The sequence below is a fragment of the Onychomys torridus genome, chromosome 1 (assembly GCF_903995425.1).
Source record: "Onychomys torridus chromosome 1, mOncTor1.1, whole genome shotgun sequence".
In the NCBI taxonomy this organism is placed as follows: domain Eukaryota; kingdom Metazoa; phylum Chordata; class Mammalia; order Rodentia; family Cricetidae; genus Onychomys; species Onychomys torridus.
In genome coordinates this window covers 3,410,640-3,431,161 of record NC_050443.1, presented here as the reverse complement: position 1 = coordinate 3,431,161, position 20,522 = coordinate 3,410,640, and the positions used below count along the sequence as shown (strand labels likewise).

Here is a 20,522-nt window from a genome sequence, read left to right as displayed (position 1 = left end):
GTCTACTCTTGCAAGACTCCTCAAAAAAAATGCTTGCATCCTTCTCCCGGTTCTCAGGTAATATTATACCCTTCTGAGGCCTTTGATGTGGTTGAAGACTAGATAGTTATAATTTCCTCAATTATGATAAAAGATAAGTTAGATATAAAATCTTAGACTCACAAATATAAGATAATAGGATATCTTCTTTAATATTGTAACTGTAATTCTTGTTTGACGATTGTTTTGTTATATGTAATTTTACTATGTAAAAGTTAAAACCTTCCTTTAAAAAAAAAAAAGAAAAGGGGAAGTGCTATGGGATGTTCTGTATGTCAAATGTGTTGCTCTGATTGGTTAAAATAAATAAAATGCTGATTGGCCAATAGCCAGGCAGGAAGAATAGAGTAGGTGGGACAAGGAGAAGAGAATGCTGGGAAGTGAAGGCTGGAGCGGGGAGATACCGCCATGAGAAGAAAGATGTAAGGTAATGGTAAGACACGAGCCATGTGGCAAAGTATAGATGAATAGAAATGGGTTAATTTAAGATAAAAGAAACAGACAACAAGAAGCCTGCCACAGCCATACAGTTTGTAAACAATATAAGTCTCTATGTGTTTACTTGGTTGGGTCTGAGCTACTGTGGGACTGGTGGATAAGAGAGACTTGTCCTGACTGTGGGCCAGGCAGGAAAACTCTAACTACAAGTACACTGGGCAACAAATAGATACTACAGTGATTTAAGCTTAAAGTTTTATTATTAGGGCAGATTTCACGTAATGTAGATTTCTCCACAAGGAAATTTATGAGAAGGAACCTTTCCACTGTCTTCTTGTCCATAGATAAAGGCATGCTCTATGAAGGCTCACTATTAAGAATGACTGTACCTCAATAGCACACATGTACTAGCATGCACATAGTGGTATATATCCATACTTATGCGTGTTTATGTATGCTTACCTGATCTGAAGTAGATCAGTAGAATCATGTCATTTCTCACCAAAAATTCATCCCAAGCAAAAGACAAAGATTCCACATTTATATGTCAAAAAAACATCTTTATCCCCTCAAATGAGAAGTCTTCAATCATCTTGACACAGCCACTTGTTTCAAGGAAATTTCCAGATAGACCAAGATCAGGTCCCTTAACTTGAATATAATTGTTCCTGAATATGGACAGAATAGGATACCAAATATCCCAATTAATGAAGAGCAAAGTATAGGAGGAGGAGGAGGAGGACTAACTCAAACATAGAAGATAAGGTGGGTAGAACTTGGGAGCAATTCATGACTTTGACCTATACACTTTGACATCCAGACCAGTAAAATGATAGGTCACGAAAAAGAGCAACTGAGTGAGCAGGTTCTGCGTGGTTTCTGAGATAAACCACAGGGTACTTACAGAGGTCAATGCCACTGTCAGACTCACTGACTCTCATGTCACTGCACTCTTACCTTCTTTCTCACTAATGCATTTTGTTATTTGGCAATCTCATATATTTATATAACATATTCCAGCTAGTGTCCCCTCTTACCCCATCCTCTTTTTCCTCTTTCTTTTCATTCTCTTGTATATTCATGTCTTCTTTGAGTTTTCTGAACATGGCTTACAATCATTCTTTGGAATTTTTTGTCTGGGAGTTCTTTGAGGGTGTTTGTTGTTGTTGGTTGGTTGGTTGGTTGGTTAGTTTGGTTTGGATTTTTTTATTGAGACAGGGTTTTTCTGTGTAATTCTGGCTGCCCTGGAACTCACTCTGTAGACCAGGTTGGCCTTGAACTCACAGATATCCATCTCCCTCTGCCTCTCAAGTACTGGGATTAAAAAACATGTGCCACCACAGCCTGGCTCTCTGAGGACATTTTTGCCTTTGGCCATTATTATGAGATTATTTTACTATGAACTCTCCTGGATGGTAGTCAATAAATGCTTAATAATGACATTCTCTATACTAAGTAATGCAATGGATTGACACTTTTGAGGTAGGTAAGAACTCTGTGAAGGAAGTACGTACTCTTCTAGTCCAGAGCAGCCTGAGACTCAGAATATATTGTAAATGGAGGTGTCAGACCAAAATCATAAATCCAGAAAGACTTCTTATGGAACATGAATATTGCCCTAGCTTGTTCTCTATTGTTGTAAAAAATAAATAAATAAAAACACCATGACTAAAAGCAAATTGGTAGGAAAGGGTTTTGTACCAGGCTTTTTCTCTGGGGCCACCAACCAGCTCCCAAATTATGACACAGAGACTTCTAGTTTTGAATGCTTGGCCTAGTTTAGGCACGTTTCTGGCTGGCTCTTTTAACTCAAATTAAGCTGTTTCTCTTTATCTACCTTCTGCCTTGGGGCTCACTATCTTTCTTACATCCGTAGATCTTACTTTCACTGCTTCTCATGTCTGTTGGCTGGCAGCTGCCTGGCTTCTGGCCTTGGGCGTCTCCCCTGTTCTCTCCTCTCCTTCTTCTTCTCCTCCTTCTTCTTCCCCCTCCTCCCCCTCCCCCCTCTTCCTTCTTTCCTTCTTTTATTCTTTTTTGAACCTAGATTTCCCCTCCTACTTATTCTCTCTGTCCACCAGTCCTGCCTATCCTTTCTCCTGTCTACCTATTGGCCATTTAGCTCTTTTTTTCTAAAATATTTATTTATTTATTATGTATACAGAAGAGGGCACCAGATCTCATTACAGATGGTTGGGAGCCACCACATGGTTGCTGGAAATTGAACTCAGGACCTCTGGAAGAGCAGTCAGTTCTCTTAACCTCTGAGCCATCTCTCCAACCCAGCCATTTAGCTCTTTATTAGACCAATCAGGTGCTTTATGCAGGCAAGATGAAACAAACACATTTTTACATAATTACACAAATACAGTATAAACAAATGCAACACATCTTTACATAATTAAACAAATGCAGCATAAACAAAGGTAAGATACCTTTGCCCAGTTAAAATAATATTCCGCAACAGGGCTTCTTTGGCATACACATCTCAAATCATAGCCCATTACTCAGGAAAGTCAGGGCAGGAAGCTGAAGGCAGGAAGTGATGCAGAGGCCATAGAGGAATGCTGCTGCATGGCTTGCTCCCCATAGCTTGCTCAGCCTGCTTTATTATACCACCCAGAACCACCAGCTCAGTGGTTACAGTGCTCCCAAGTAGGCTGGGTTCCCCCACATCAATCATGAATCAAAAAAAGTCCCACACTTGCCTTCAGGCTAATCTGATGGAGGCATTTGCTTCATCGAGATCCCCTCTTCCCAAATGACTCTAGCTTGTATCAAGTTGACAAAACAAAATGAAACAAAAAAAAACTAATCAACATAGACATTTGTTTGTTCTTTGCATATTTGTCCATTTTTTGTTACAAACAACACAATGCCACAAACAAGCTGAATTATAAAGAGCAGGGATTTATTTGCAAACTGAGATCTGGGTGGAAATAGCACTGTAGGGATACTGTAGTTGCCCACACAGCACTGAAGCATTTAATACTCTAGTTGCTGAAAGTTTTCATCCCTGATGGATCCTTATAAAATTACACTTCATAAATTCCCCCTTGATTACAGGGAAGCTTTCTACACTTTGACATGCCTTCCCTATATATGCCACTGATTCCAGAGTTATTTAGAGCACCCTCTCCTTACAATGGACAGTCATGGGTGGAGAGACCCATAACTGCCCAAGAAACATAAAAGAAGCAACGGTTGTGAGCCCAGTCATAAACAAGACATACAAACAGCACCACTAAGGCTCAGGGGACATTACAGAAGAGGAGGCAGGATGTGTGCAAGAGCCAGAAGCTAGGGTGAGAGGCTACAAAACTGCTGTGGGATATTCTGTATGTCAAATGTGTTGCTCTGATTGGTTAAAATATATAAAGTGCTGATTGGCCAATAGCCAGGCAGGAAGCATAGGGTAGGTGGGACAAGGAAGAGGGGAAGGCAGGGAAGTGAAGGCTGAGGGGAGATGCTGCCAGCCACCGCCATGAGAGAAAAGACATAAGGTACTGGTAAGCCACGAGCCACGTGGCAAAGTATAGATTAATAGAAATGGGCTAAATATAAGAGTAAGAGCTAGACAATGGTAGTCCTGAGCTAATGGCCAAGCAGTTTAAATAATATGAATGTCTGTGTGTTTATTTTATAAGTGGGTTGTTGGACTCATAGGGCTTGGCAGGGGCTGGAGAGAAGCTCTCCAACTACAAATGGTGCCCAACATGTTTGCAAGAGTTTCCACCTAAAACCTGACAAAAACATTCTAAAACGGAGCTAAAAACAACTTCCTAGTTGTCTCCCTCAAGTTAGCAGCAGCCTGCCGGTTTGAGCTACTATGGTGGGTTCCTGGCGTGTGAGTCTGACCTACAGTGTGGCGGGAATGAGGAGTCTACAAGCAGCACTTTACTCTGCTGCAGGGTGGATTTAGCCTTTGCTAGTTTAAAAAAAAAAAAAAGGTTTCTGGGCTATGCGCTGCTTTGATAGAACTGCTTCTGATAGTTGATGGTACACATGGCTCCAGACCCAGAGCTGGTGGTAAACTGTACCACCGCCATGTTGGGAAGCTGAGGTGGGTGGAGTCAGCAGCCACAGCAGCATTTCAGTCTTACAAAGATGGATATTACACAGAGAATCTGGTTTATGTTGTCTTTGGGATTTTTAACTGCAGAAAAAGATTTGATCATAAAAGCTGTTGAGTTAAACAAATATGTAAATTTTAAAGGTACCTTGACTTCAAAATTTGGATATAAGGATATGTTGCTTTGGAAAAGAGTCTCTGCTTTTGTTTCCACAGAAATCCAGAGGCTGTGGATTTGTTCCAGATTAAGACACATCAGGTTTGATCAGCCAAGACCACCTGAAAGGTCTCAGATGACACCATGGCCCAGATGATCCAACATCCAAAATGGTTTCAAGGCAACTGGCTCAGAGGTTTACCCTCACAGACTACTCCATAATCCTAAAATTTTCTTTGTGTCCCCATAAGATACAGCGCCCCCCTCCAGCAGGAAGTAGTAAGAGAAACTACGCCCAAATTCCCAGCTGGCTTTGGAGATGGAATTGGCTCACTCCTTCTCTAAACCCAGGCATATTGTTAAAAGAAAAGGTTAAGAGATTCTTGTGTCCCAAGTCAAAAGAGCCCTCTAGTGTGGGACAGAGAAAAACCAATATTTTTATTTAAAACAGGTTGATTATAAATGTGATCTCTTTCTAAAGAAGAAAAGGGGATATGATATAAATATAATAGTCTGAAAGAGATTAAGGAACTTACTTCTAAAGAGCAACAACTTGTTTAAAATGTTTTACATTGGTATAGATTTTAGTCTATTGATATAAACTTAAAGTTAATTTTGTTATATTGTGTATATTTCTACTCTTGTTTAAGGTATTATGTTTGTACAGCTCATTTAAAATTATAATGGATAATTAAAAATAGATTAATAATCATACTCGTAGCCATGTTAGTTAAGTCTTCTAGGTATACACAGAGATATTTCAGATAGATAGGTAATCTTCAAATACTTCAAAGACCTACAGAATATAGCATTTAAAATATTTTTAAAATTTAGACTTTCTGGACAATGAGACATGTCTGCTCCTGGCAATACCAATTTACTTCAGAGAGGAGGATGGGCATTGAAGAAACTTCATATGGAGTTTATCTTGCCTGGACTGCTCGATCAACTGGACATGCAGGACCCATAGAAAGGTGACCACTAAACTTTGCTTGACAAAATGGTCCTTCAGGTTCCTGCTTCACAGAGGAAACTGCCAGACATTTTACAGGACACTGAGAGAAGTGACCAAGAGACTCTAGCCCTGTGGGCTGAAGACAAATGCCCCAACTTTTCAAAGGAACATTAGGTGACTGTCCAGGCTGCCAGCTGTCTCTGTCTACCCTACAAGACTCCCGAAAGTTGCTTGCATCCTTCTCCCGGTTCTCAGGTAATATTATATCCTTCTGAGGTCTTTGATGTGGTTGAAGACTAAATAGTTATAATTTCCTCAATTATGATAAAAGATAAGTTAGATATAAAACCTTAGACTCACAAATATAAGATAGATAGGATATCTTCTTTAATATTGTAACTATAATTCTTGCTTGATGATTGTTTTGTTATATGTAATTGTACTATGTAAAAGTTAAAACTTTCCTTTTTAAAAAAAAAAAAGAAAATGGTAAGTGCTGTGGATATCACTCTGTGTAAATAAAGTTCTGATTGGCCAGTGGCCAGGCAGGAAGTATAGGCGGGACAAGAGAGAAGAGAATTCTGGGAAGTAGAAGGCTGGGGAGAGACACCGCCAGCCGCCACCATGAAAAGCAACATGTAAAGACACTGGTAAGCCACAAGCCATGTGGCAAAGTATAGACTAACAGAAATGGGTTAATTTAAGATAGAAGAAGTAGATAACAAGAAGCCTGCCACGGCCATACAGTTTCTAAACAATGTAAGTTTCTGTGTGCTTTCTTGGTTGGGTCTGAGCGACTGTGGGACTGGCGGGTAAGAGAGATTTGTCCTGACTGGGCCAGGCAGAAAAACTCCAACTACACAAAACACCACTCTCTAGACTCAGCACAACTATTGCAGTTGTTAACTCAGAGCAACTGCATTTACCTGTACCAGGTCCACACAAGAGGAACCCATACTCACTGCTGGTAGGAGTTTAAATTAGTTCAATTTTAAAAAGAGTGTGGAAGTTTCTGAAAATAGATCTTCCATATGGCCTTGCTGTAGATCTCCTTGGTCTATACCAAGTCCTACCACAGGACTACTTCCACATCCATGTTTATTATTGCTGTATTCACAAGATCTAGGAGCTGGAATTGGAACAGCATCCACTAAGACATAAAGAGAGGGGCTGGAGAGATGGCTCGGCAGTTAAGAGCACTGGCTGCCCTCTCAGAGGACCTGAGTTCAATGCCCAGCACCCATGTGATGGCTCACAACCATCTCTAGTGGGATCTGCTGCCCTCTTCTGGCATAAAAATCATACATGCAGACAGAGAACTCATATACATAAATAAATCTTTCTTAAAATGAGAGAGAGAGAGAGAGAGAGAGAGAGAGAGAGAGAGAGAGAGAGAGAAAGAGAGAGAGAGAACATGGTACATATACACAGTAGATTTTACGGGAGAAGTTTGAGACAGAGTTTCTCTGTGTAGCTTTGGAGCCTTTCCTGGAACTCACTGTGTCCACCTGGCTGGTCTCAAACTCACAGAGATCTGCCTGCCTCTGCCTCCCCAGTGCTGGGATTAAAGGCGGGTGCCACCACCACCCAGCTTCACAGTAGAATTTTATTCAGCCATAAGAAATATGAAATCACTTTCAGTGGGTAGCTGTGTTGTATAGCAGTTTCATCTGAGATTGAAACCTTCCATCTAGGGACTGGAAAGATGGCTCAGTGTCACCAGTTGCCTGTCTGGGGTGAAGTCCATGTTTGTATACGTGTCCTCGGGAATAGCATCACACAACAAATTATTGCTGCAGAGACTCATCAGGATCAAAATGTTTGAACACAAGTGGTTACTGAATGCTCACCCCTAAACAGAACATCAGTGGCCTCCCCTCCAGAGCTCAGAGAACGTCACCACACAGGAGCAGGAAGACTGCAGGAGCTGGAGGAAGGAGGAGTTCTGCAGAACACCATCTTCCCAGTGTGGACATGGCAACTGCCTGCTTGAGTCTCAGCAGCTGTGATTGCAGTCACTTCATCTGCACAAGGCTGAGCCCCTCAACATCTCACCGTGGAAGAGTCAGGGGTTCATAAGCCTCCACCTCTCCCTCAGAGTTTAGAGGCAGGGAAGGAACTGTGAGGATCTGTAGTTTTGGGGGGGGGGGGGATTTTCTTCAGTGGTATAGTGGTATAGCCACAGGTAAATTGCCCCATAATCCTATGAATGCCATAAATAACATCTCACCCATGCTCCTGTACCACTAACTGAAGTCACTGACATACATACACACACACACATATATATACACACATATATACATACACACACATACATACACACATATACACATGCATACACACACCGACACACACACACACACACAGTGAAAGCAGTATGTAAACTAGCTGGAAAGAGATAGATGATGGGCAGGAGTGGGAGGGGGATCAAAAAGGGTAATGGGGAGCGAATGTGATCAAAATATGTCACATACATGGTATCAAGCTTTCTCGTCAGACTTTCTTTGGACCACCAGTGCCCTAACAATGACATGGAGACTTATTATTACTATTATTAATTATGAAAGCCCAGCCTCAATGACCTCAATTACCCAATAAAAAGACACAGACTAACAGAATGGATATGAAAACAGGATACATCCTTCTGTTGCATCCAAGAAACATACCTCAACATCAAAGGCAAACATTACCTCAGAGTAAAGGATTGGAAAGATATTCCAAGCAAATGGAATAAGAAGCAAGCTGGTATAGCCATTTTAATATCTAACAAAAGAGACTTCAAACCAAAATTAATCAGAAGATATGAGGAATTCCACCAAGAATATTCCTCAAAAGAAAAATCCAACAAGATGACATTTTAATTCTTAACATCTATTCCTCAAACACAAGGGCACCCAAGTTTGTAAAGAAACACTCCTATAGCTTAATAAAGAAAGAAATTAAACACTTCCTAGAATCCAATGAAAATGAATGCACATCATACCCAAACTTATGGGGCGCACACTTAAAAGCACTAAATCTAGAGCAAAAAGAAGTAGGCACATGGAAGAGGAGTCAACAGCAAGAAATAATCAAACTGAGGGCTGAAATCAATAAAATAGAAGTAAAGAAAACAATACAAAGAATTAATGAAATGAAGAGTCAGTTCTTTGAAAAAATCAAAAAGATAGACAAACCCTTACCTAAACTAACTAAAAGAGGGAGAGAAAACATCCAAATTAATAAAATCAGAAATGAAAATGGGGTACATAACAACAGACACTGAAAAAATCCAGAGAACCATACTTCAAAATCCTGTAAAATCTAAAAGAGATGGATAATTTTCTCAATAGATAGCACTTACCAAAATTAAATCAGATGAGATAAACAATTTAAATAGACCTATAATCACTAGTGAAGTAACATCAGTCATTAAAATTCTCCCAGCCAAAAAAGAGTGAGATGGTTTTAGCATAAAATTCTATCAGACTTTCAAAGGAAAGTTAATGCCAAAACTCCTCAAATTATTCCACAAAATAGAAACAGAAGGAACATTGCCCAAGTTATTTTATTTGGCCACAGTTATCCTGATACCTAAACTCAACAAAGAAAGAGAACTGGAAGAGACCAGTTTCCCTTATGAACACAGATGCAACAATGTTGACCAAAATACTTGCAAACTGAATCCAAGAATACATCAAAAAGATCATCCACCATGGTAGTAGGCTTCATCCCAGAGATGCAGGGACGGCCCAGTGTCTGAAAGTCAGCTAATGTAGCCAAACAAACAAACAGAAAGAAAAAAAAAAAAAAAAAAAAAAAACACATGGTCCTTTCATTAGATGCAGAAAGGGCCTTTGACAAAATCCAACACTCTTTCATAATAAAAGCCCTCTGAGATTGGGAATAGGAGTGACATACCTAAATATAATAAAATAATTTACAGCAAGATTATAGCCAACATCAGATTAAGTGGAGGAAAACTCAAAGCAGCTGCATTAAAATCGGGAACGAGCCCACTCTCTCCATCTCTACTCAATATAGCACTTGAAGTTCTGCTAGAACAGTAGGACAGCTGAAGGAGATCAAGGGGACACAAACTGGAAAGGAAGTCAGAAGTTAGAAAGGAAGAAGTCAAACTATTGATACTTGCAGATGACATAATAATATACATAAGTGACCCTAAAATTCCACTAGGGAAGGCATATAGCTGAAAAACGCTTTCAGCAAAGTGGTTGGATACAAGATTAACTCAGTTGTCCTCCCCTGTACAAATGACAAACAGGCTGAGAAACCCTTCACAATCTCCTCAAATAATATAAAATATCTTGAGATGTCTCTAATCGAGAAAATGAAAGACTTGTATGATAAAAAAAAAAACTTTGAGTTTTTAAAGAAAGAAACTGAAGAAAATATCAGAAGATGGGAAAGATTTCTCAAGTTCCATGGATCAGTGGAATTACATAGTGAAAATAGCCATCCGACCAGATGCAATTTACAGATTCAACGCAATCCCCATCAAAATCCCAACACAGTTCTTCACAGAGCTTGAAAGAACAAAAGACCAAGGATAGCTAAAATAATCCTGAGCTGTAAAAGAACTGCTGGAGGTCTCACATCCCTGATTTCCAGTTATACTACAGAGCTACGGTAATAAAAAACTGCTTGGTACTGGCACATAAACAGACAGGTTGTTCTAGGGAATAAAACTGAAAAACCAGACATAAATCCATACACCTATGGACACCTAACTTTTGACAAAGAAGCCAGAAATATACAATGGAGAAAAGAAAGCATCTGCAAATGGTGCTGGTCTAACTGGATGTAGAAGAATGCAAATAAACCATCCTTATCACCCTGCACAAAACTCAAGTCCAAGTGGATCAAAGACCTCAACATAAAACCAGACACAGTGAACATGATAGGAGAGAAAGTGGGGAGTAGCCTTGAACCTTTTGGCACAGGAGATGACTTCCTGAAGAGAGCACCCATAGCACAAGCACTAAGATCAACAACTAATATACGGAACCTCAGGAAACTGAAAAGCTTCTGTAAGGCACAGGACATGGTCAGTAAGACCTACAGAATGGGAAAAGATCTTCACCAACCCCACATCTGACAGAGGACTAATATCTAAAATATATAAAGAACTCAAGAAACTAGACATCAACAAACCAAATAATACAATTAAAAATGGGGTACCGATATAAACAGAGAATTCTCAACAGAGGAATCTCAAGTGGCTGAGAAACACTTAAGAAATGTTCAACATCCTTAGCCATCAGGGAAATATAAACCAAACATACTTTGAGATTTCCTCTTACACCTGTCAGAATGACTAAGATCAATAACACAAGTGACAGCTCATGCTGGCGAGGATGTGGAACAAGGGAACACTCCTCCATTGCTGGTGGGAGTGCAAACTTGTACAGCCACTGTGGAAGTCAATATGGATGTTCCTCAGAAAGTTGAGAATCAATCTACCTCAAGACCCAACTATACTACTCCTGGGCATAACCCAAAGGACTCTTCATCCTACCACAAGGACACTTGCTCAACTATATTCATTGTGACTTATCTATAATAGCCAGAAACTGGAAACAAGCTAGGTATTCCCTAGCTGAAGAATGGATAGCAAAAATGTTGTATATTTACACAATGGAATATTGTCACGACCGCCTCGACCAGCAAGGAAGACGCAACACCGAGCTCTTCTTTCAGCAGTTTACTCAGGAACCTTGAACAATCTTCTGACCCCGGGGAAAGCCCACCCATGACCTAAATGGTCCCTGGGTGGCCAACCCCAGCCTGCCACGTGGGTACTGCAGATAGGTCCAGGTTCACGGAAGCAAGCCAGATCCTAGGACTAAGCCAAATATGGAGTTGTTTATTCCTGAGAGCACTCACCATTGGGAAGTGGGGGCGGAAGCCGGCGCCATCTTATGGGTGCGGCTGTGCGCAGCTCTCTACAGAATATTACTCCACTGTAATGACATCATGAAATTTTCAGACAAATGGACCCAACTAGAAAAAAAAAAAAAAAATCATCCCGAGTAAGTTAACCTAGACACAGAAAGACAAATATAGCATGTATTTACTTGTAAGTGGATATTAGCTGTTAAGTAAATAACACTCAAGCTACAATCCACAGACCCAGAGAGGTTAGGTAAGGAGGGCCCTAGGGAGGGATGCATGGATGTCCCTGGGAAGGGAAAATAGAATAAATTTTTCAGGTAAACTTGGGCAGGATGGACAGAGAGAGTGGAGGAAGAGACAGCTGGAATTGGGGAGCATTGGGGAGTGTAACCTAGTACAGTGGAAACTTCCTGGAGTCTCTGAAGGTGACCCTAGTGAGAGCTCCTAGTAACGGAGGCTATCGAGTCTGAACTGGCCATCTTTTGTAGCCAGTCAAGGCTTCAAGGGTGGGACTGTGCTGTATTCAGTTGAGTTGCTGGTCCTGTGGAGATCCCTAAACAACCCAGGCTGACGCAAGGACAGAAGGTCAGTCTCATTGCCAAGGACAACATCCACCAGCTCATTTAAGTATAGTGGTCAAGTTGGTGCCTGCATGGACGTTCACCCCATGTTCTGGTCTCATTGGTGCGAGAAGGTACTTTGCAAGCTATGGAAAGAGAAACCTGGATACCAGCCACAAAGCCCTTGACCTACAATCTGCCCTGCCTACAATATGTGCTGGGGTGATGGTGGTGGAGAACTTGTGGGAGTGACCCACCAATGTCTGGTTTAACTTTAGGCCCATGCCCTACACTACCTGAATGGCCAGGAACCAGACACGGGATAGCCCAGAGACCTAAGGTAAAACCAAACACAATGGCAAAAAAACTTCAATGCTCTTTCTTGCCAATTGGACTCCTGGAGCTCCACCTGAAGGGGTTGTAAGAGTGAGAATTGTTGAGACCAAGATTGGAAATAGCACAGGGACAAATAGCCAAACTAATGGAAACACATGAACTATGAACCAAAAGCTGTGGAGCCCCCAGCTGGATCAGGCCCTCTGGATAAGTGAGACAGTTGATGAGCTTGAACTGTTTGGGAGGCACCCAGGCTGTGGGACCCGGACCTGTCCTTAGTGCATGAGCTGGCTGTTTGGAACCTGGGGCTTATGTGGGGACACTTTGCTCAGCCTGGGAGGAGGGGACTGGGCCTGCCTGGACTGAATCTACCAGGTTTAAATGAATCCCCAGGGGAGTCCTTGCCCTGGAGGAGATGGGAATGGGGGTGGGCTGGGGGGTGAGGGGGACAGGAAGAGGGAGGACAGGGGAACCCATGGCTAATATGTAAAATTAAATTAAATTATATTTTAAAAAACATCAATGCTATGATTCCTAATGATATTCTGCTACAGTGCCTTGTCCAGGAGTCATCAGAGAGGCTTCCTCTGGCATCAGATGGGAGTGGGTGCAGAGACCCACAGCCAGACATTATGAGGAGATAGAGGCTAAATTGGAGGTCTCCAATGGTCCCTCCTCTCTGAGATGGGGGAGCCTCACAGAAGATGGGGGGAAAGATTGTAGAAGTCAGAGGGGATGGAAGACACCAGGAGAACCTGATCCACCATATCAACTAAGCAGGGCTCACATTGGCTCACACAGACTGCAGCAGCAAGCACTGGGCCTATATACGGGTCTGTACCAGGTCCTCTATGTATGTTACTGCTGTTAGCTTGGTGTGTTTATGGGACTCCTAACAGTGGGAGTGGGTGTGTCTCTCATTCTTTTGCCTGCTCTTGAGACTCTTTCCTCCTAGTGGGTTGGCTCATCCAGCCTCGATATGAGGGCTTTCCCCTTATTGTATATAGTTTTGTCCTGTGTGGCTGTCACCTCTTGGAGGCCTGCTCTTTTCTGAAGAGGAAACCAAGGGGGAGTAAACCTGGGGGAGAGGGAAGGTAGGGAACTGTGGTCAGGATGTATGAGAGAAAAATCAATTTTCAATTTAAAAATAAAAAGGTGAAAGGTGAGAAACAACACCAAGGTTGTCCCCTGACTTCCACATGCGTGCCATGGCACACACAGATCTAGGAAACACACACATGTACATCCCTCACAGAGAGAGGAGGGAAGATTCTTAAGAAGCATATATTCAGGCCAACAAGATGGGTCAATGGGTCAGTGGGTCAGTGGGTCATGAAGCTTGCCACCAAGCCTGACAACCTGATTTCAATCCCTAGGACCCACATGGTGGGTGGATAGAATTTATTTTGTCCTGCAAGTTGTCCTGTAACCTCCACAGACATAGTGTGGCATGTAAGTGCCCCATACCATAGATAGATGATAGATAGATAGATAGATAGATAGATAGATAGATAGATAGATAGATAGGCAGGCAGAAAGATAGATAGATAGATGATAGATAGATAGATAGATAGATAGATAGATAGATAGATAGACAGATAGGCAGGCAGAAAGATAGATAGATAGATGATAGATAGATAGATAGATAGATAAGCAGGCAGAAAGATAGATAGATGATAGATAGATAGATAGATAGATAGGCAGGCAGAAAGATAGATAGATGATAGATAGATAGATAGATAGATAGATAGATAGATAGATAGATAGAGGCAGGCAGATAGGCAGGCAGGTAGACAGATGAGGTTTTTTTCTTTGCACTTCCCACTTTACTTTATTGTGTCTTTTGTCTGCATATGTGTCTGTGTGCCATGCCCATTACCCTCCGAGATCTGAAGAGGGCATCAGATGGGTGGTTATGGGCTGCCATGTGGATGGTGGAATCAAACTCAGGTCCTCTGCAATATCAGTCGGTGCTGCTAACCATTGAGTCATCTCTCTAGTCTCTCAGTTCCCTAATAAGCAATTTTAAAGCGTATGTTTGTGATAACTCACAAATTATGTCTGGAAAGAATAGGCCTCAACACAGCCCCTGAAAGGGACATGATACTTCTCATTTTTTGCTTTTCACCATTGACATGTATTACTTTATAGGAGCTCCGTTTGGTCTTGTTTTCACATATGTGTACATTGTAGTATGGTCATATTTAACCCCTCACTCTCTTGTCCCACTGTCCCTTTTTACTGGCCACTCTCTTACCTCAAATAACTTCCTATATCCATGTCTTAAAAAAAAAAAAAAACCACTAAGGAGGAAGTGTCTCACCGCCCTGGCTAGCCTGAACTCACTATGTAGACTAGGCTGGCCTTGAACTCACAAGAGATTCACTTGCCTCTGTCTCCCAAATGCCAAGAAGGCAGGACTGGCAGACCAGGGAGCTCCAGAGATCTGCCTCTCTCTCTGCCTTCCCAGCACGGAGCTTGTGAGCATGAGCCAGGACACCCAGCTTTCTCGGTGTGGTCGAGATATTGACCTCATGTCTTTCACTTATATGGCACGCACTTTCATTGACTGAGCTATTTCCTCCAACTCTAAATTAAAATGTATAAATGAAAGACAGGGAAAAGGGGGGGGGGGGGGGACAGCCAGGATACACACATGCTCCCCTGAAGCCATGGCCATGGGTGGGAAGGGGCAATTGGTCAGTCTACAGCTGGAAATCCTGTGACTTCACTACGGTGTTTTCCTGTGAGCCAATCAGCTTTAACATGCAATGAGCCATGGCCCTAGTTACAGATCATTCCTACTGCAAGGTAAAAGACACACAAATGTAAAAGGAATATGGTCCTGAGTTCACACAGATTTGACAGTTGAGTATCCGCAGGCTGAGGATGTAGTCCAGTTGATAGAGTGCTTGCCTCATGGGAGCCCCCAGTTCTAGCTCCCAACACCACATAAAACTACATGTTGGGTCAGGCAGTGCAGCATACCTTTAATCCCAGCACTTGGGAGGCAGAGCCAAGCAGATCTCCATGAGTTCGAGGCCAGCCTGGGCTACAGAGTGAATTCCAGGAAAGATGCAAAGCTACACAGAGAAACCCTGTCTCAAAAAAACAAAAAATAAAATAAAATAAAAACCTATATATGGAGACTGGAGAAATGCTCAACTTTAAAGGTCACTGGCTTTGGGTGGGGTGGTGCACGCACGCATACACGCCTTTAGTCCCAACACTTGGGAAGCAGAGGCTGTCGGATCTCTGAGTTGGAGGCTAGCCTGGACTGCAGAGTGAGTTCTAGGACAGCCAGGGCTACTCAGAAAAACCCTATCTAGAGAAAACAGAACCAAAAAAAGAGGAGGAGGAAGAGTAGGAGGAGGAGGAGGAGGAGGACTGGCTGCATTCCCAGATGTAGGTTCCATTCCCAGCACCGACAAGGCACTTCACAGCAGTCTGTAACTCCAGTCCCAGGAGATCTGAAGCCCTCTTCAGGCATCACTGTATTCACACAGTGCACAGATATTCATGCAAGCAAAACACCTATGCACATACAATATAAATAAATAAAAGCTCAAAATGACTTTTTTAGGTGCATGCCAGTAATCCCAGCACTCGGGAGGTACAAGCAGAAGGATTCGAAATTCAAAGTCACTCTCTACATACTAGTTAGAGTCAAGTCTAAATTACATGAAACCTATCTCAGAGTAAAGGGAAGGAAGGAGAGTGACCCACTGGGGTTCTAGCTAAACTGGAAGGATTCAGATTCATCAGGGCCTCCACTCTCCTTCGCATTGACCCTGACTAGGACACTTGCCCACAGCAGAGCTGAGGAATTTAAGAAATCATATAGCAGATGCAGTCAATTTTGAAGAAAAAAAAAACTGTACCCAAAATGGGGATAAATCTGTCTTCAGCACCAAGAATTGGCTGCAGAAGGGGCCCTATGGGGAGGGTTGTCTGTGAATCTTCTCTCCGGTCTCTGTGGTCTCTCAGGAAACATTCACACATCAGGCCCAAAATAGCTCCAGGCTAGACCTGCAGTGATTGTAGGGAGATGGACCCCTCCACACTAAGAGTTGAGGGAGAAAGAAATCACCTGGGGGGATCATTTTGTCTCCCTTTCTCGTAGGACACAGCTGCTCTGGAGCAAGGAGTCAGCCCCCAAGACTGGAGGGTGACCTTGAACACATCCTCCTTGCCTCCATCTCCCTGTCCGCACTTCAAATGCCCATCTCAAGCCACAGGTTATTTCAGCTAGGCTAAAAGTAAAGGATCCCACCATCTCCTCCTACGGTTGGAAGAAAAAAAAAAAAAAAAACTTTGCTCAGGTGACTCATATAACTTTGGGAGATAATCACACTCACTGGTTTATTACCAAGGATGCAAAGGGAAATTCGGATAAAGAGGTGTATACAGCAATCTGTAGAAGATCAGGGGAGCATCCATGCTGTCTTCAGGCACCCCACTCCCTAGTAACATCCATTCCCTCACTATCTAGAAACTTACTGACCCCCATCATTTGTTTTGTTTGTTTCTTTGGCTAGTTGATTGGTTAGTGAGTCAGTTGGTTTTGTTTTTCTGAAGGAGGGTCTCATGAAGTCCAGGATGGCTTCAAACTTCCTATACAGCCCTTCGCCTCCCAAGTGCCGGGATCTCGGACACACATCACTACACCTGTTCCCGGCAGAACTCTGTCAATTTGGCTTTGCCTGTGACTTACTGGCTCAGGAATTAGGGAGTAAAGCGGACACTGGTGACCAGTCACCCCCTCCCCCTCCCCCCCCCCAGAAATTGAATCGTGGACCTAGAAAGTGCCAATCCACTGGTCCTACATTGTTCTCTGCCATGAACAGCCCCTATTCTGAAGCTGCCAAGAATCTCAGTCCCAAACAAAAGGACACTGTTTGGTCAAAGTTGGGTATAGCCCAGCAATAGAACACTAGCCTGACATGCATGAGATCTGGGGATTTTTTTCCCAGCACTGAGAACAGTATTATTAAGTTCAGAGATGCCAAGGGTTTTAGAAGTTGTACTTGAGGCTGGGCCTGAAATCCCAACCCTGGGGAGCCTGTTGCAGGAGGCTCTTCAGTTGGGACCCAGCCAGAGCTACATGGACAAGACTGTCATCAAGCCTGATAAGCTGGGTTCCATCCCAGGACCCACAGGGCAAGAAAGAGAGAACCAATGCCCAAAAGTAGTCCCCCAGCCTCCACATCCATGAAAGTACTATTTTTATATTTATTGATCGATTTACTCCATACACAGTAAATCAATCAATAAATGTAAAAATATTATTTCAAATAGATGTAATTGTATTTGATGGGGCTTGGGGGAGAGGGTGTTGTTGTTTGGGGGTTTTAGTTGGTTGGTTTTTCAAGACAAGGTTTCTCTGTGTAGCCCTGGCTGTCCTGGAACTCACTCTGTAGACCAGGCTGGCCTTGAACTCAAGAGATCAGCCTGCCTCTGCCACCCAAGGACTGGCATTAAAGACGTGAGCCACCACCACTGGCTGTTTTTGTCTTTTGGTTTGGTTTGGTTTGGTTTTTTTGGGTTGTTTTTTGGTTGGTTGGTTGGTTGGTTGGTTGGTTGGTTTTTCGTACTCAGCACACACCAGCAAGTGATTATTGTGGAAATGATTAAATGAACTAAACGTAATCTAAGCCTCTTCTGACCCTGTCTGGTTCCCTCCGCCTCCCAGTTTTATATTCTCATCCTTGAATTTCAATGCACCCATCAGTCATCTAAAGCTGAGAGAACATGACCGAACATGATTTTTAAGGAAAGTGTATTTCATTGTATAAAAATCTCACTTGAGCCAAATTTTAAATCTGATTCTGATTGTATTAAGAAGAGACAGGTGGAGAGTGAGAAAGGAGGTAGCATCACCCATAAAAAGCCCTTGGAGGTGGGTACCACTTGAGAATTCAGCTGGGAGCCAGGGAGAGAGAAGCAGACAAGAGGTGAGTCCAATCAGGCCATTTCTTCTTCAGTTCTCAGCTCCCTGTCAGGGGCAGAGGGAAAAGTTCTCAGTGAGGTGATTTAGGGCCCTGCATGTGCTGTCTGAGGCTAGCCTGTGCCAGACAGTAAATGCAAGCAGCAGAGAGTGGGACAGAGCCTTTCAACGCCCAGCCTGGAGAAGTGAAGAAGTCTCCATTCTCTTGAGTCCAACCAGCGCTTGACCAACTGTACAAGGTGGAAGATGTATCGTTCCCATTGGCTCATTCAATATCCAGGTGGGACAAGGGAGTTGGAAAGTTCCTGGGCCAAGGCCAGCGCCATCTGATAGAAATAGAACATGACCCACCTACGTAATGACACACTTTCTAATTATTAAGGTAGAGAAAGTGAAATAACTTATCTCAATTTATTTCAATGTCACACATTAAGGAACTGGAGAGATAGCTCAGAGGTTAAGCTCTTACAGGGGAACTAGATTTGATTCCCAGGACCCACATGGTATTTCACAACTATCTGTAACTCTAGCTCCACGGAATCTGACACCTCTGGCCTCCGTGGACACCAGCACTCATGTGCACATACCACATGTAGATACATACAACTATACATAAGTAAAAATAAAAAATAAATCTCAATGTGCATATATATATATGTGTGTGTGTGTGTGTGTGTGTGTGTGTGTGTCATTAGTTTAACAATGTTAATGAAATAGCTTGTGTTCTTTTTCTCATATCTTTCAAACTGAGTGTATGTTTTATACTCACAGCGCATTGCAATTCAGATAAGCCCCCACAGGACCAGTGATTGGCTCAGTGGGTAAAGGGGCTTGCCACCAAGCCTAACAACCAGAGCTGGGTCCCCAGGCCCCACAGGGTGGAGGGATAAAGCTGACTCTGCATGTTGTCATTTGCCTTTCACACACGCATCATGGCACACACACCTCCCCACATATATAAACACAAAAACCAACATTAAAATACTAAAGACAGATACACCCCTTTTCAGGTACTCCATGACTGCCACACTGGGCAGTCTAGATACAGACCCTTTCACCCTTTCAACTGAGAACTCAGAGAGGAATCCTGTCTTTCTTTCCAGCTACCATTTCAATGATTAGAAGTTCAAAGGTACAAGTCAGCTGTATCTGTGTTTTTGGTTTTGGTTTTGGTTTTGGTTTTTTTTTGTCTTTAGAACCTATTACTCATGACTGTGACCGTCCTGTCATCCCTGTGCATGCAAAGATGGCAGTCTCCCTAGATCTAGCAGTCACTCAACTCATGAAAATGCCAATATCATGTATGTCTTCCCCTCCAGGCGCTGGCCATGGCTCATTTCTTCAAAGAGAACAGTGCTTGTCTCTTCTGTGCACGCTATCTGGAAAGTCCAGTGTATTTGAAATGCGGATACATCTGCTGCCTCCGGTGCACTGACTCACTAGAGAAGAGTCCCAAGAAGGGGGGTATACTGTGCCCCAACTGCTCTGTTGTCTCTTTGAAGGAAGACATCCTACCTGCTATACTGCTGGGTCGCCTGACAGCCAAGATAAAATGGCTAGAGCCACAGTTGAACCATATTCTAAAAATGAACCCCAGGATGAAGATATTTCAAGGTAAGAACTCTTACAAACATCTCCAGATCCGTAAGGCGCTCTGAGGAAATCAGCTTTGCAACATCTCCCTGTCAAGTCTTGAACGTTAGTTAAAGCCCAAAACACACAATTCCCACTTCTCTGAGTATAGATTAAAACTAAGTGGGAAATTTTTCTGCCTCTGCCTCCTAAGCATTGAGAATAAATATTGTGCACTATCACACCCCACCTACAAGTATTTTGTTGTTGTTTTTTTGTTTTTGGAGCTGAGGATCGAACCCAGGGCCTTGTGCTTGCTAGGAAAGCACTCTACCACTGAGCTAAATCCCCAACCCCAAGTTTTTTTTATATGTATTTCAGTGTTTTCCTGCATGTATGTATATCTGCTCACTACATGCATACCTGGGTGTGCATGGGGCCAGAGAGGGCATTGGATCCCCTCAAACTGGAGTTGCAAGGTGGTTGTGAGATGACAAAACTAAATCTGGGTCCTCCAAAAGAACAACAGTTCTGTCTATTTTGGAACTCGC

General features: G+C 42.7%; 1 protein-coding gene across 1 annotated transcript in view; it reads left to right on the top strand.

The window, feature by feature from the left end:
- Positions 1–19,727: 19,727 nt before the first annotated feature.
- The window catches only part of LOC118580294 (ret finger protein-like 4A), a 6,052-nt gene continuing 5,257 nt past the window's right edge, over positions 19,728–20,522 (top strand). Inside the window, exon 1 of the mRNA XM_036181960.1 lies at positions 19,728–20,013. Coding sequence (XP_036037853.1) covers positions 19,728–20,013 — 286 coding nt within the window. The remainder of the gene's footprint in view (positions 20,014–20,522) is intronic.